The 17,489-nt window shown below is 46.4% G+C and overlaps 1 protein-coding gene across 2 annotated transcripts in view; it reads right to left on the bottom strand.

The window, feature by feature from the left end:
- LOC126253260 (methyltransferase-like protein 17, mitochondrial) overlaps positions 1-17,489 on the bottom strand; it is a 108,942-nt gene that overhangs the window by 34,685 nt on the left and 56,768 nt on the right. For both annotated transcript variants that reach the window (XM_049954479.1, XM_049954470.1), the window contains one exon: positions 11,802-11,891. In XM_049954479.1, the coding sequence (XP_049810436.1) occupies positions 11,802-11,891 (90 nt within the window). The remainder of the gene's footprint in view (positions 1-11,801; positions 11,892-17,489) is intronic.

Raw genomic sequence — 17,489 nt, 5'->3', positions numbered from 1 at the left:
TATTAAAAAGTGAAACATTTGTACTCTGCTCAAAAATTAAAACACTTCCAAGAATATGGCAAAAACAATCTGGAACATCATTATAAACCAAAATACGGATCCAAATTAAATTGAGCCCCCACAAAATAGCTCTGGCAGAAATGGTGACACATTCAACTCAGCAGCCACTAAATTTAATGATTGCTACAACATCGTGACAACACGCATTGGTACCACTAATAAATGTCTAATTATAAATGCTTTAGATTTACTTGTGCAGACAATGCGCATGCACTACCAACAGACATCTCAGTCTTTAGTTACAGATTTTTTTGTCAAGTAAGTGGTTTGTATTTGACTACTCAAAATGGAGCTGCTTCGTCAGCAGACCCCAAAAGGAACTTAAGTGATATACTATCTTGACCAGAAGACTCACAGTAAGTTTGTTGTGACAGTGCCACGAGATTTAAAAGTGCCGCTACGTCAGTACGCGAACACGGCGATAGAGGCGCTCCGCAGCTCGGCCGAGCGCAGGAGCGCCACCTGGCTATGAACGGCGCCGGCCGCATGTCACGGAACGGGAGTCGAATGACAGATACGGAGTTAGTAGCATGTAACCTGCTATTGTTTCTACTTTGTATATCCACGAAATTTATTAGTGATTAAAGGTTATAACACTTTTTGGCGACGAGGTCGGATTTTTTTTTTCCTGCGTTGTGGAATTGTGTGTTAGTGTTGGGGCAGACATGGAACAGCTTCTGCAAGCGCTCACTGAACAACAAACACAGCTGACGGCTGCTATTCAGGCGTTGTCGACGTCGCTTACTCATCGTCTGTCTTCCTCTTCTCCGCCTCCGTTCCCTCCTTACGACAAGGCCGCTGAAGACTGGGAGGATTATGAGAAGCGTTTGCGGCAACACTTCTTGGCTTTCGGCGTTGCCGATGCTCCTATGCATAAGTCGTCATTTCTATCTTGGATTTCCCCATGGATCTATCAGCTGCTATCTCAGTTAGCCCCTCTGCGGGAACCTGCCTCTCTGTCCTTCCAAGAAATGTGTGACTTATTGTCTACCTATTACCGAAAAAACACCCATGTCGTTGCCGCCCGCGTGGCGTTCTACCGGTGTCGTAAACAGCCCCATCAATCTTACCGAGCTTGGGCAGCGGAACTACACGTGAGTCGGAAATGTCAGTTTGTCATGGACACTCATCATGAGTCTTACGCTGATTCAATGGTTAGGGATGCTATTCTACGGCTTGCTCCTGATAAAGAAGTTCGGAAACGTGCCCTACAACTGCCAAACCCGTCGTTGTTGGAAGTTCTAAGCATCGCTCAATCCTTTGAAGTGTCTCACGCTGCTGTTGCGCAAATAGACGCGTGGTGTAATGTAGGCGCTGTACAGACCACTTTCGACACGGACAATTTGCCTGTTTCACAGGGGAACGACGATGTGGCGGCGGTTCACTCACATCAACAACGTCGCGTTGGGCCGCCACGCTCGCAGCGAAAACAGCAACCACAGAAGCAGGTTCGTTCCGCACTTCCTTCTTGTCCACGTTGTTTCGTACAGCATGACAGGGCCACGTGTCCAAAACGTTGGGCCACGTGTAATTCATGTAGGAAAAAAGGCCACATTGCTTCTGTGTGTCAGTCCCCTAAAGTTCCTGTCGACGAGGACGAGGCATCGGACATGGATGTTAACTGTGTGCTTTCTCAAACAAATAAGTTGTTTGTTACTGTTCGTGTTCTGGATAAAGACATTCGCATGCAAGTGGACACTGGCTCTGCAGTAACTCTCATTAATTCTCGCACGTATTTGGAGTTGGGCTCCCCTCCCTTGTCTCCAGTTACGCGAAATCTGCGAACTTATAATAAGCAGAAAATTCCTATCGTTGGCCAGTTTGATGCTTCCACTGCCTACAAGTCTGTTGTTAGGCCCCTCACGTTTTATGTGGTGGATCATGCGGGCACTGAAAACCTGTTCGGTTATGATGCTTTCCAGTTGTCCGGGTTCTCCATTGATGATGATGTGCACCTCATATCTGAGGATATTCCGTATCAACAGCTGGACGGATTGGGTTCTGAATTCTCGTCCGTGTTCTCTGCTGGTCTGGGTCGTGCCAAGGATTTTGAAGCCCACATTACTCTTAAACCTACAGCTCGCCCTAAGTTTTTTCCGGGCACGCCCTATTCCGATGGCGTTGCGTGCACCTGTCAAGGCTGAGATAGACAGGTTAACAGCTTCAGGGATTCTCCTTCCTGTTACCTACCTCCAGCGCATGGGCATCACCAATCGTGGTGGTTTCTAAACCAAACGGGAGTCTGCGATTGTGTGGTGATTTTAAAGCCACTGTCAATGCTCAGAGCCTCATTGACAGTTATCCTCTTCCCCTTCCTGAGGGGCTGGGGGCCAGTTCTTTTCCAAACTTGACTTATCGGAGGCGTACCATCAGTTGCCGTTGGATGCGTCTTCCAAGGAATTTCTCGTCATCAACACTCCTTGTGGGTTGTATCAGTACCAGCGGTTACCATTTGGCGTCGCTAGCGTGCCGGCCATTTTCAGCAGTTTTTGGAACAGCTCACGGCTTCCGTTCCCGGCTGCATCAACTACCTGGATGACATTGCTGTCACGGGGGCCTCCACTGAGGAGCACCTTCGCAATTTGCGTTCACTGTTTCGGGTTCTGCATTCGGCTGGGTTGAAGTGCAATCTGGACAAGTCACAGTTCTTCCAACCCTCCATTGTGTATCTTGGTTTCCACTTGTCCCGTGAGGGTATACGTCCTCTACGACAGCACGTTGCGGCCATTACCGCTCTACCCCGGCCGTCTACGGTCAAAGAACTTCAGGCGTTTCTAGGCAAGATTGCTTATTATCACAAATTCATTCCATCCGCGGCGGCAGTGGCTCATCCTCTGCATCAGCTGTTACGCAAAAACGTTCCTTTCTGTTGGTCCGACGAGTGTGAGCAGGCTTTTGTCCGCCTGAAGGCTCATTTGCAGTCGGCGCCTTGTCTTGCCACATTCTGTCCGGGTCAGCACTTGGTTCTGGCGACTGACGCGTCACAGTATGGCCTAGGGGCTGTTCTCACCCATCGGTATGAGGATGGGTCAGAACGACCCATCGCCTACGCTTCCAAGACCCTCAACGATGCCCAACGGCGTTACTCTCAAATCGAAAAGGAGGCGCTCGCTATCATTTATGCTCTAAAAAAGTTCAGCGTTTTTTTGTATGGTTCTAAGTTTCACCTCATCACCGACCACAAGCCGCTGGTCTCTCTGTTCAGCCCAACAGCGTCACTTCCGGATAAGGCAGCTCACCGCCTGCAACGTTGGGCCTTATACTTGTCTCGTTTTCACTATGAGATTCACTATCGCCCCACGGCCCAGCACGCGTTTGCCAATGGGCCCCGAACCGGTTTTCAATCGAGATGAACTACTCTGTTTCCACATTGATGAGGAAGAACGTAGTGCGGTCGAGGGTTTTCCACTTACAGGTTCGCAGGTCGCGTCGGCTACTGCGCAGGACCCGGTCCTGCGTCAGGTGATCGGTTTTGTTCAACGAGGTTGGCCGGACAGGACCAAGGGCCGGGCATTGGATCCCCTTCGCAACTACCATGCCTTGCGCCTTCGTCTGTCTGTTCGTGAGGGTGTTGTTCTTCTGGCCATGGATGGCGCATCTCCATGGGTCGTCGTGCCAGCCTCTCTTCGCAAAGATGTTCTCAAACTATTGCATGAAGGCCATTGGGGGATTTCTCAGACTAAGTCCCTGGCCCGCAGGCACGTTTATTGGCCCGGTATTGATTCGGACATTGCCCACATGGTCGCTGCGTGTGGTCAGTGTGCTCAACAACTGGCTGCACCCCAACAATGCCCTCTCCGTGGCCTGATCCGGCGCAGCCATGGGAACGGGTGCACGCTGACTTTGCCGGCCCCTTCCTCGGCACTTATTGGCTACTGTTGATTGACGCCTTCTCGAAGTTTCCGTTTCTTGTTCGATGTCCATCGCCCACCACTGCGGCGATGATGCTGGCTTTGTCCAAAATCTTTGCGCTAGAAGGTCTTCCATCCACGATTGTCACGGACAATGGCCCTCAGTTCTCTTCGCAGACCTTCCGTGATTTTTGTACTGGACAAGGGATTCATCATGTTACAGCACCGCCCTTCCATCCGCAATCGAATGGGAAGGTCGAGCACCTTGTCCGCACTTTCAAAAGCCAGATGAAAAAATTCCTAGTGATTTTTCCACAGATGACGCTCTGTTGCAATTTCTGAGTTCTTATCGCTTCACGCCTCTGGGTGATCGCAGCCCTGCTGAACTCTTGCATGGCCGCCAACCGCGCACTCTACTGCACCTGCTTCACCCTGTCAGGCCTTGTACTGTGTCCCCTAGTGCGGGAAAATACTCGGTGGGTGCCGACGTGTGGGCACAAGGGTATGGATCTCGCCCTAAATGGATTCCAGGGGTGGTCCAGGCTCTTCGCGGACGCCGGCTTTGTGAAATACGTACAGACGACGGCATGGTTGTTCGCCATTACGACCAGATGTGCCCACAAGTGGTGGCCACGCCTCCACCAGCCCGAGCAGCCAGTCCTGTCGCTGCTGCCGATCTTCCGTGCGTGTTGCTGCAGCCGACGTCGCTACCGCTTCCGAGTACGCCGGAACCAGCCCCAGTCGCGACGCCGCCTTCTCCGGGACCCATCTCGCTGGAGCACACCCCCAGGTCCACGACACCTATGGATGCTGCTCCGGAGTTTTCACCCATCATCTCGTCCAGGAGGCACGTTCCACGTGCAAGCTTCCGTCCTGGACATTTTCGACCATACTCTCGTATTTCTCCGCAGGATCTTCTCGGCGCCTCCCAAGAGGCCATGGATGTCTCCGCACTGTCCGTGTCTCCAAGGAAGTGAGTGTTTTTCTTTTTCAAGGGGGGAAAAGTGTTGTGACAGTACCACAAGATTTAAAAGTGCCACTACGTCAGTACGCGAACACGGCGATAGAGGCGCTCCGCAGCTCGGCCGAGCGCGGGAGCGCCACCTGGCTATGAACGGCGCCGGCCGCATGTCACGGCACGGGAGTCGAATGACAGACACGGAGTTAGTAGCATGTAACCCGCTATTGTTTCTACTTTTGTATATCCACAAAATTTATTAGTGATTAAAGGTTATAACAAAGTTATTCGCTACACTGAGGGTATCTACTTCCAAATTACTCATGTCGGCAGCTGTTCTCAACTTGAATGCTGTAATATGCACTGCATCATCTTTAGTGATGAAATTTCAGAAAACTGCTTAATAACTCTGTTTTAGGGGTGGTGTCATCATGCAGTGAAGATATTGATTGTAACTTGCCACTGGTATTCTTTGTATAAGGACAAAATATCTCTTAATTTTCTGCCAAATTTTGAGACAGTTTCACTGTGTAAACTATTAAAAGCATCCCATACTGAAGTCCGCTCTAATTTTCAAGCTTCTATAAAACATTGTCGAGCTTCTGCAACAGTGTCCTGACTCGTTTGCATACCTCAGGGGATCTGTTCATCTCTTATTAATTTGCTTGGTATGAATTGCCGCCAACACAATTTCTTTGAATTTAAGCCACATCTGCTCAAGACACACAGTTTGAAAGGAATGGAGGCCAACTGTTATGAAGACATCAAGCAATTTTGTTATCTACTTTTTTAAATAGATATATTTTGCACTACTTTTTGATGGATTTTGATGTTACAGTACTCACTCTAGCTATAGTGACCTTCCATCATGATGCTCAAGCTTGTTTCTTTGTAAGAGATCTAGTAGGTTATAGCAAGCATTTACATTTTGTGTGAGCTCCTGAATTGTGAGTTGAAAATAATGCAAAATATATGGAGCAGTCAAATGAAAGAAAGATAGATGGAAAAAAGTAAGTACGCTCTCCATTATTTGTCTGCAGCTTGTGGTCTCGCGATCGCATTCTCACTTCCCAAGAACGGGGTCCCGGGTTCGATTCCCAGTGGGGTCAGGGATTTTCACCTGCCTCGAGATGACTGGGTGTTTGTGTTGTCCTCATCATTTCATCATCATTCATGAAAGTGGTGAGATTGGACTGAGCAAAGATTGGGAATTTGTACAAGTGCTTATAACTGCGCAGTTGAATGCCCCACAAACCACACACCATCATCATCATCATCATCATCATCATCATCATCATCATCTTCATTATTTCAAAAGCAATCACCATAATTCTTAATGCATTTTCCCCATTGTGAGACAAGACAATCAATGCCTTCACTGAGAAATGTTTGCACATGTAGGAAAAGTTTGTGAGTGTAAGGAGGATGTGTAACGGCTTCCCAGAAAAATTTCTGCAGAATAGTCGAAAGAAATAAAAACTTTGAGGTTTGCCGATGTCATTGTAATTCTGTCAGAGACAGCAAAGGACTCGGAAGAGCAGTTGAACGGAATGGACAGTGTCTCGAAAGGAGGGTATAAGATGAACATCAACAAAAGCAAAACGAGGATAATGGAATGTAGTCAAATTAAGTCGGGTAATGCTGCGGGAATTAGATTAGGAAATGAGACACTTAAAGTAGTAAAGGAGTTTTGCTATTTGGGGAGCAAAATAACTGATGATGGTCAAAGCAGAGAGGATATAAAATGTAGACTGGCAAGGGCAAGGAAAGCGTTTCTGAAAAAGAGAAATTTGTAAACATCATGTATTGATTTAAGTGTCAAGAAGTTGTTTCTGAAAGTATTTGTATGGAGTGTAGCCATGTATGGAAGTGAAACATGGACGATAAATAGTTTCGACAAGAAGAGAATAGAAGGTTTCGAAATGTGGTGCTACAGAAGAATGCTGAAGATTAGATGGGTAGATCACATAACTAATGAGGAGGTATTGAATAGAATTGGGGAGGACTTTGTGGCACTACTTGACTAGAAGAAGGGATCGGTTGGTAGGACATTTTCTGAGGCATCATGGGATCACCAATTTAGTACTGGAGGGCAGTGTGGAGGGTAAAAATCGTAGAGGGAGACCAAGAGATGAATACTCTAAGCAGATTCAGAAGGATGTAGGCTGCAGTAGGTACTGGGAGATGAAGAGGCTTGCACAGGATAGAGTAGCATGGAGAGCTGCATCAAACCAGTCTCAGGACTGAAGACCACAACAACAACAACAGTCGAAAGAACCTTGGCAACAAGTGGGTGGGCATTATCTTGCAACTGATGGCGTCAATCAACACACTGCTCATTGACTTTCTGGAACACAGCGCCAAAATTAATGCACAGTAGTACGTGGACCCTTTGCAAAAATTGAATGCCAAGTCCAATTATTGATGAAAGTTGACAGACGGCATCATTCTGTTCAGGATAATGCCTGCCCACATTTTGCCAAGGTTTTTTCCAGTACACTGCAGAAGTTTCGCTGGAAAGCCCCCCCTCCCCCCCCCCCCCTCCTCTTCCCCTCCATACATACGATTTTCACATTTTTTGAGCCCTTAAGTAAGACATTTTTGGTCGTTGATTTGCTCCAGATGAAAAGGTGCATGACTGGGTCCATATGCAGCCACAAACATTTTTCCACAAAGAAATTGACCATCTTCTCTCACAGTGGGTCAAATGTATTAACAGTTTGGGTGATTACTTTTGAAATAGTAAACAGTTTACTTACTTTGTTAGCATCTGTCTCATTTTCATTTGAGTGTCCCTTACACATTACAAATGGAACCACAAAATTGCAGAATGACATACAGAGTTGATTGGAAATAATGGCTTTGTTAAGTTCATGATGTTATGAGTTATTTATATAGGGTGATGAAATCATTCAGTGTTCATAACATTATTCTATAACACTACTAATACTGCTAACAACATAGATTAAAAACTAACTCTAAAAAAGAAGTGAGCACTATAATTACTTAAGTACATCTCTGCACTTTCAGATTTGTATACTGTGAAAAGTCTGGATGGGTCATTGTAATTTGTAGTAGATGTTAGTCTTCAGTCAACTGGAAACTTAAGGATGGCATGATCATAGGTCAGTGCATGAGAAAATAATCTTGTGATTTCATGATAAAGTCAATGAAGTGAGAAAAAAATAGAAAGTAAATTGGTGCAATTCTTTGGCATCAAGCACTTCTGATTTGTGGGAACAAATCCATTGTATTCCTAGATCCTTGGCAATGTAACAAAAATTCAGAACTATTTACAGCTGCTCTGTGAATTCACAGTATCAAAGTAACGCAGACACTTCCATTTCTACGTTATATGACTGTTGTAACCCTATAGAGTTAGCATGCATAATCAAACAGTGCACACCTCCACAGTCAACCACATGAGGTTATCTCATGATGGCGCAGGTGGTGGGCGCAGCTAGTTCTGTGCCATGCGCAAAACAGCCTTATATAAGTCAGCAAGCTGGGCCGTCAGTCAGACTAATGTTTATATGATGATTATACATTCACCTGTTAGAATGTGTTGTAATGTTTTCCATGGTTAAGAGATATTTTTTTTCATTTAATACTTCATTCAGTGTCTTGGTGTATCCCTTCACATGGAAGCAGAAAAAAACTTGGTTGGTGGGGCTTCTAATATTGTGTTTGTACAGTGTTAAAATGTATTTGACGATGAATGCAGTATTATACTCTGCATGTTTCATTTCTTGGTTTGCTACAGCAAATATGTCTGAGGAAGAAACTCTTCAACCTTTTGCTGAACACCAGTGAGCTCTCACCAACCAGCAGCATGCTCTCTCTACAGCACTAAACAATTTGGCAGCATCGTTGATGCACCTTGGTCCACCACTATTGACGCAACTCCCACTGTTTCCTCCATATGACGATTCTGTAGAAGATTGGGACGCATATGAAAAATGACTTTGGTAGTATTTTCAAGCTTTTGGAGTCACCAACCACAATGTGTGTAAGGCTTTCTTTCTGTCATGGATTTCTCCTTGTACTTATCACCTTTTGTGTCAGTTAGCTCCTCTTCAGGAACCAGCCAGTCTCTCTCTTGATGAGATGTGCCAGTTGGTCTCTAATTATTACTGCAAACATATTCACATTATTGTTGTTCACACTGAGTTCTACTATTGTCAAAAGTGGTCGCAACAGTCATACAGAACTTGGGCAGCGGAACTCATGGACTTAGCCACTGGAGCCACTTTATTACTGAAGCTCAACAAGACTCAAATGCTGATTCGATGGTTTGCGATGCTATAATACGCCTGGACTTTGATAAGGAAGTTGGTGAACATGCTTTACAATGTGAAAATTCCTCTATCACAGAAGTCCTGAACAGTATCCAGACCTTTGAAGTATCTTGGGCAGCAGAAAATCAGATAGATTCACAGTGTGCAGTAGCTGCCATTGCTCCCTCTCCTGCTCACTCATCATCGGTTAGCTCACAGGAAAACGATGTCATGACCGCAAAATCGCAGCCTCCATGTCGCATGGGGCAGCACCATGCTAAGCAGCAACACCAATCAGCATCAGAACGGCGGCAAGGTACTCCTCTGCCATCATGCCCTTATTTTTCTGTACAACATGAGTGGGCCACATGCCAAAATCGTTGTGTGCTGTGCAATCACCAGACATGAACATAGATGTCAACAATGTTTCCCAAGTGATGGTAGCCGTGAACAAACACTAAAACACTACACTGAAGTACATGTAGCACTGACTTTGTTAAATTATTCTCAAACCTATGTGGATCTTGGGCCACTGGCATCGTCTCCTGTCTCTCGTCTGTTGTTGAGTAACAACAAGCAACAAAAACCTATATTGGGGCAGTTTTATACTTTCGTGGTTGTGCCAACACTGAAAACTTATTTGGGTTACATGCATTCAAAATTTTTGGGTCCTTTACCTCGGACATAGTACATCTAGTATCATATTCACAGCAACAACCAGACACACACTGCTCAGAATATTCCTCCCTATTTTCAGAAGGTTTAGGGTTTGCTACCAAATTCCAGGCTCAGATCACAATTAAACTGTCGGTGTGACCCTGTTGCTTTCATGCTCACCCAATCCCCATAGCTTTAGAGAAGCAAGTCAAACTGGAACTAGATTGAATGATGTCTATGATTGTTATCACTCCTGTCTCTTTTACTGAATAGCCTGCTCTGTAGGTAATTGTCAAAAATCTTAACAGCAACCTTTGGCTCTGTGATGATTTTGAGATCTGTAAATTCACAATCTATTATTGATATCTATCCCTTGCACTGTTAGGAGGAACTCTTAGTTCCCAGGCCAAAAATTTTTCCAAAAGCCTAATGGCAACCACCTCTGGATGATAATTCCAAGAGCACCCCGTAGTGAACACCCCTTCACGTTACATCAATACCAGCACTTGCCATTTAGCAAGGCTAGTGCCCCCTGCTATTTTCCAACAATTTTTGGAACAACTCATGGCCTCTGTGCTGGGTGCATTAACTATCTTGATTGTCATCTCAGGTTCCTCCACAGATGGACAACTGCAGAACCTTTATGCCTTGGTCACAGTGCTACAGGCCACCGGTTTGAAACATAAGTTGGACAAATCACAATTTTTTCAAACATCTATCATCTATCTCATTTTTGAAGTCTCTCAAGCTGACATCAAGCCTTTATGAAACTTCCTAGCAGATTAAAAGCATTTGTGTGTGTGTGTGTGTATGTGTGTGTGTGTGTGTGTGTGTGTACTGCTGACAAAGGCCTTAATGGGCGAAAGCTATAATTGTGTGAATCTTTTTGTTGTGCCTATCGTGATTCAGCATCTCCGCTATATGGTGAGTAGCAACTATCCTTCTCTGATATTGTTATTTATGTGAGTTACATGACCTGTGCATAGACATCTAATGCCACATATCTTGACAAACTTACCATCAAAGTGTAGGATCCTTGATACCCACAATCAATCAAGTATTTCATTCCAAACGATGGACAAACAAGCTATTAAGCACAGAATTTCAAATCAAACAGCCTTCAGTTGTCAAAATTTCCAAGTTGTTATATTATTAAGCTACCAGTTTCAGTGATCATCTTCAATCCTCCTGACCGACATTTAGGAATATTCCCATCTCTAGGCAAGTCAAAATTAGGGCCACCATTCAATGACTGGTATCCACACAGTTTTGAGACAGCGATCACTTCAAACATCACCTGCCAATGGTAGCTGATGTTTGAAGTGATCGCTGTCTCAAAAATCTATGGATACTAGTCATTGAATGCTGGCCCCTATTTTGACTGGACCAAAGGTGGGAATCTTCCTACATGCCAGTCACGGGGCCTGAAATGGCATAATGTATCACCGAAACTGGTAGCCCAATAAAATAACAATTTGAAAATTTAGAAAGCTGAAAGTTGTTTGATTTTACATTCTGTATTGAACAGCTGAGGTCCCACAACCATCTGTCAAAATATGGACATAAAGAGCTATTGAGCAAATGGTGATAATGTTTTGACTCATCAGTGTATGCACCAAAGAGAATTAAGTGCAGAAACCTTACAAAATTTCAACATGACAAGTCACATAATTGTCTTTTCAGTAACCAATAGTGACTGTTGTCTCTAATCCAGTGTTAGAGTTGAGATTTTTTCCGTACCTAGACCCACAAGCTCCTACTTTAAGTGGATCTCATGTGTTCCTGTTCTCTATCACATCATCTTTTTGTGTGTCTGTAATCTCTATCAAAAATTAAATTCTTGTTAGTAATGTTACATAAGATGCAAATATAACAATTTAAGGAGGTAATATATAAAATACACAATTTTATTTAACAAGATAAAAGCTTAATACTGCCAAAGCTTTTCAGCTAAAATGCGAAGATAAGTAAATTAATTCATGTAAATTGTGAACTCACTGGTGCAAATATATGGGCTTTGGGCATTGGAAGCCTTTCAGATGCATTTTCTGCAAGGTGCAATATGTAATCCCTTGCTTCATTTACAACCTGAAACAAAATAATAAATGAATAGTTGTATGGATGGATTGTAATTTGGATTTGCAAAGTGTGAACCACAAAAAAGGAAATACTTCAATTTATTCAAGAAACATGCACACACTAGAAACACTAGAACTGGGTTAAAACTAAATGGCCATGGGAATAGCTAAAAAAAAACATGTCTAAACCATACATCACATTCAGATAAATGTACATGTTGCTTAGTAAATGGCCATTACAAAGCTTAGTGCAGTCCACTAAATATTTTAACAGTAAACCCTACTTGCTCTTACATCCACTTTCACAAATTCTGTGTATAAAAATGGTGTGTTTTGCCCCAGCTTCTTTACTTGACATGGCTGAGTTAGTGGACAGATGTCACAACAGGCTGACACAAAAAGCATCAGGCTGGATAAACAGTCTTGCATAAGAAACCACAAGTGGACTATGCTGACACCTCAAGAATCACCATCAAGCCTTGCAAGCAGGAGATGGCTGGTTGGTTTGTGGGGGTTGAAGGGACCAGACTACAAAGGCCATCGGTCCCTTTGTCCATGACCATGAAACACCCACAAGGAATAAAAACAAGGAACGGAGGTAAGAAGGAACGACACAGAACAAGAAAGACAGAGACAAAGACCAGAAAACAAGGAATTAAAAGCACACAGAGGTATACAGTGGTTGTCTGACCATGGAAACAAAAATGGAAAAGCCACCCACCAAGATACACACTAAAAACCCCAATCTAAAACTGTAGGCCAAAGGCCAGGCACAACGCACAAAAGAGACAAACCCTCAGATTGAGCGATAAAAGCCCCCTGCTCGAATAAAACTCAAAACTAAGCCAGCGCAAACGTCTGTCTGAGTGCAGTTAAAAGCGGACAGTCCAACAAGATGTGGACCACTGTCACTGTTGATCCACAGCGACATAGAGGCAGGTCCTCATGGCACAATAAATGCCCGTGTGTCAGCCAGGTATGGCCAATGCATAGGCGGCAGAGAACAACTGAGTCCTTGCGAGAGGCTCGCATGGAGGAGCGCCACACACCTGTAGTTTCCTTGATAACCCGAAGTTGTTGGGTGAAGGCAGGGTGCGCCATTCATCACCCGAGGTACCAAGGACTTTCTGCCACAATACTGACTGGAGATCACATTCCGAAAGGCCAATCTCCAGGGCCAGTTCACTGATAGCCTATTTGGCCAGCCTGTCAACACATTCATTACCCGGGATGTCGACATGACCCGGGGCAAGAGTATGGATGGACTCCTGGATATCCATCACCAGATGAGAACGAGGAAAACACTGGTTGACAGCCCGTAAACCGCTCAGGGAGCCACTACAGATCACAAAGGACGCACCTCAGCAGGAGCAGATATACTCTAGGGTGGAACAGATGGCTACCAGCTCTGCAGTGAAAACAATGCAGCCAGTCCGGCAATGAGCGTCGTTCAGAATGATCCCCAAGAGTGATAGCATAACCAACCTGACCAGCAACCATCGAACTGTCAGTACAGACCATGTCAGAGCCATGAAATGCTGCAAGGATGGAAAGAAAGAAGCGGCAGAGGGCCTCAGGAAGGACTGAGTCCTTTGGGCCCTGTGCCAAATCCAGCCGAAGGCATGGGCGGAGCACATACCGGTGGGGTATATGTAAATGGGCCTGGAAAAGAGGTGGGAGAGGGAAAAACTCAAGCCCAGAGAGAAGAGACCAGACACAAAACACGATCGTACACCCTGACCGGGGCCGCCGTTTGGGAGGATGGGCGACCGAGTTGGGGAACAGGAGAAGGTAATTTGGATGCCCAGGCAAGCTACAAACATGTGCAGCATAAGCGGCCAGTAGTCGTCGGTGCTGGATCCGCAATCGAGGGACACCAGCCTCCACAAGCCTGCTGTTTACAGGGCTTGTGTGGAAAGCTCCAGTTGCGGGTTGGATCCTGCAGTGAAATATGGGGTCAAGCAACCACAATGCAGAAGGTGATGCCAAACAGTAAGCCAGGCTCCCATAATCTAGACAGGACTGAATCAACGCCTGGTACAGTCATAGAAGGGTAAACTGATCGGCACCCCAGCTGGTGTGACTCAAGCAATGAATAGTGTTAAGATGGCGCCAGCAAGTTTGTTTAAGCTGCCGAATATGAGGTAGCCAAGTCAACCAGGTATCGAAAAGCAAGCCCAAAAACCAATGCGTCTCCACCACGGCAAGAGGTTCGTTGTCAAGATAAAGCCGTGGCTCAGGGTGGACAGTGCAATGCTGGCAGAAATGCATGATGCAAGTTTTGGCAGCCAAGAACTGAAAGCCATATGCGACAGCCCAAGACTGAGCCCTGCGGATAGTGCCCTGTAGCTGCCGTTCAGCAACTGCAATGCCAGTGGAGCTATAGTACAGGCAAAAGTCATCAGCATACAAAAAAGCTGATGATACGGATGTTCCCACAGCTGCAGCTAGCCAACTGATAGAAACTAAAAAGAGGCAGACACTCAAGAGAGAGCCTTGCGGGACCCCATTCTCCTGGACTCAGGAGGAACTATGGGAGGTGGGGAGGGACTAACTCGCACGCGGGAGGAATGGAGCGACAGAAAATTTTGAATAAAAATTGGGAGTGGGCCCCTAAGACACCAGCCATGAAGTGTGGTGAGGATACGATGTCACCATGTTGTATCATATGCCTTCTGCATGTAAAAAAAAGACAACTACTAGATGCTGATGGCGGGCAAATGCCATACGGATGGCAGACTCCAGGCAGACCAGATTATCGGTGGCAGAGCAGCCCTTACGGAACCCACCCTGAGACGGAGCCAGAACAGAAGGCCCCAAGACTCAAGTAGCCAACTCAACCTCCGGCTCACCTTGTGTTCAAGCAACTTGCACGGAATGTTGGTTAGGCTAATGGAGGGAATCTGTCCACCTCCAGTGGGTCATTGCCAGTTTTCAACACGGGGATGACAATGCTTTCCCACGATTGTGATGGGAACACACCCTCAACACAGATATGGCTGAAAAGGTCAAGGAGGCGTCGCTGGCAGTTCACCGAGAGGTGTTTGAGCATCTGATAGTGGATGCGATCCGGCCCGGGAGCCGGATCAGGGCAAGCAGCTAGGGCACTTTGGTATTCCCACTCACTGAATGGAGCATTGTACGATTCAGGGTGGCGCGTATGGAATGAAAGGCTCTGACGTTCCAACCACCCCTTCAGGGACTGGAAGCGGAACTCTGAGCATAATGCTCCACTAAAAGTTCTGCAATCGTCTCAGATTCAGTACAGACTGCTCCATTCAGGAAAAGCCCAGGTACGCCGACAGGGGTCTGACAGCCATAGAGTTGCCTAATCTTGGCCCAAACCTGTGATGGAGAGGTACGGATGCCAATGGTGGAGACATACCTTTCCCAGCACTCCTGCTTCTGTTGGTGAATAAGGCACCAGGCTCGGGCGCAGAGCCGCTTATAGGTAATGAGGTGGGCCAGTGACGGGTGCCGCTTGTGACGTTGGAGGGCTCACCTGCCATCGCGAATCGCCTCAGCGATCTCTGGTGACCACCAAGGCACAGTCCTCCGCCGAGGGTCCCCAGAAGAACAGGGAATTGCAGATTCCACTGCAGAAATGGTGCCGGTGGTGACCATGTGAACCACCACATCAATGGCATCATGAGAAAGAGGCTCAATAGTGGCAATGGAGGTGAATGAGTCCCAATCAGCCTTATTCAAAGCCCATCTGGTGAGGCGGCTACAAGAGTGACGCTGCAGCAGTGACAGAAAGATCAGAAAATGGTCACTATCGCACAAGTCTTCATGCACATGCCAGTGGACGGATGGTAGAAGACCAGGGCTGCAGACCGAAAGGTCGATGGCTGAGTACATGCCATGCGCCACACTGAAATGTGTGGAGGCACCATTATTTAAGAGAGAAAGGTCAAGCTGTGCCAACACTTGCTCAATGACAGTGCCTAGGCCTGTTGCCACCAATCCACTCTACAAAGGGTTATGGGCATTAAAGTCGACCAGTAACAGAAAAGGCGGCGGCAGTTGGGCTATTAGCGCAGCCAATGCATGCTGTGGGATATCACCATCTGGTGGAAGATAGAGACTGCAGACAGTAACAGCCTGAGGCATCTACACCCTAACAGCGACAGCCTCTAAAGGTATTTGAAGAAGGACTCACTCGCTGTAAAGAGAGTTAAGGACGTAGATGCAGACTCCACCAGATACCCTCTCATAAGCTGCCTAATTCTTATAATAACCCTGATAGCCATGGAGGGCAGGGATTCACATTTCCATAAACCAAGTTTCCTAGAGAGCAATGCAGAAGAAAGGGTGAAGGCTGAGAAGTTGTTGGAGCTCAGCAAGGTGGTGGAAAAAACCACTGCAATTCCACTGAAGATGACATCGTCCACAGCCGAAAAGTCGTGAAGGGACCAAGGAGGCAGATTACGCTACCGGGTCATCTACCACCACTGAAGGAGAGCCTGAATCTAGAACCATTGCATCTGAGGCAGAGGCAAGATCTAGGTCCTCAACGGATGCCAGAATCTCCACCTGATCCTCAGATGCAGAGCTGGTAGGTAGTGGTGGTGGGGGTGCCACTGCAATTTCCTTGGTCTTAGGAATCTTCTTTTTTGACTTCTCCCATGGCTCCTTTGGTTTCGCTGGCTGGGAGGGCTTCACGGATTCAGTCTCCAGAACTGAGGAGGATCATGAAGCCCTACGACCAGCTGCTTCTAGACACTTGAGCCACTGGCGGGCATCATTCTTCCCACTAGGAGAAACCTGGGAAGGAAGGGACCCGTTCCAAGTGAGAGGAGCCGAAGAAGTGGTACGCTTCTCTGGCTCTACAAAGAACTGAGGCTTCATCATCATGACAGACTCCCCATCAGCTCTTGTAAGTTTTGTTGCCAGCCTTAACCTTTCATTCCTCCCATGGTAAGACCGGGGAGGGGAACAATTAGAGGTCGTACTTCTGCGCATTGAATTGATTCCTGGAACGCTTAGAGACTTCTGGTAGCTGGCCACCAACAAGAGATGATATGCCATGCTTCATTGCGGGTCATCTGCCCTGATGCCACCCACTCTGACCAAGGGCCCTCCCCGTGGGTGCCACCCAGCCTCAGCAAGGGCCACTTGGCAGGATGGCCATTGCCAGGAGTCCCGATGTCCCAGGCTGACGGGAATCTACTCCTTGACATACATGAGGAGCTAATAGCACAGGCTTGAGCAGAGTGATCCCTGTGTTCTCAGGGGGCTACAACCAACAGAGTACATGACGGCCCCACCACAATGGACTAGCTACTGTGCTGGATATCAGGTGCAAAGAAGTCCATTATCATTGTCAGCACAGAAAGCAGTAATGCATTGTGCATGGTGGAAAACACCCCCAGGAAAGTGACCTCACCCAAGAGATGGAGAAGGAGCGGGACTGCAATGTAATGATGAGAAAGTTGGCTAAAGGTCTCAATGCAAGATGGACGCAATGCTCCATGTAAGGTGCCCTTCTCCAGTTGTATCGCTCTTCAGAAAAATTTTGAAATATGGAGGTCAAACCCTACAGGAGACCATCACATAAAGGCCGAAATGTGTGAGACTCACTTTAGTCGCCTCTTAAGACAGGCAG

The sequence above is a fragment of the Schistocerca nitens genome, chromosome 1 (assembly GCF_023898315.1).
Source record: "Schistocerca nitens isolate TAMUIC-IGC-003100 chromosome 1, iqSchNite1.1, whole genome shotgun sequence".
In the NCBI taxonomy this organism is placed as follows: Eukaryota; Metazoa; Arthropoda; class Insecta; order Orthoptera; family Acrididae; genus Schistocerca; species Schistocerca nitens.
This window is presented reverse-complemented; position numbering and strand designations above follow the sequence as displayed.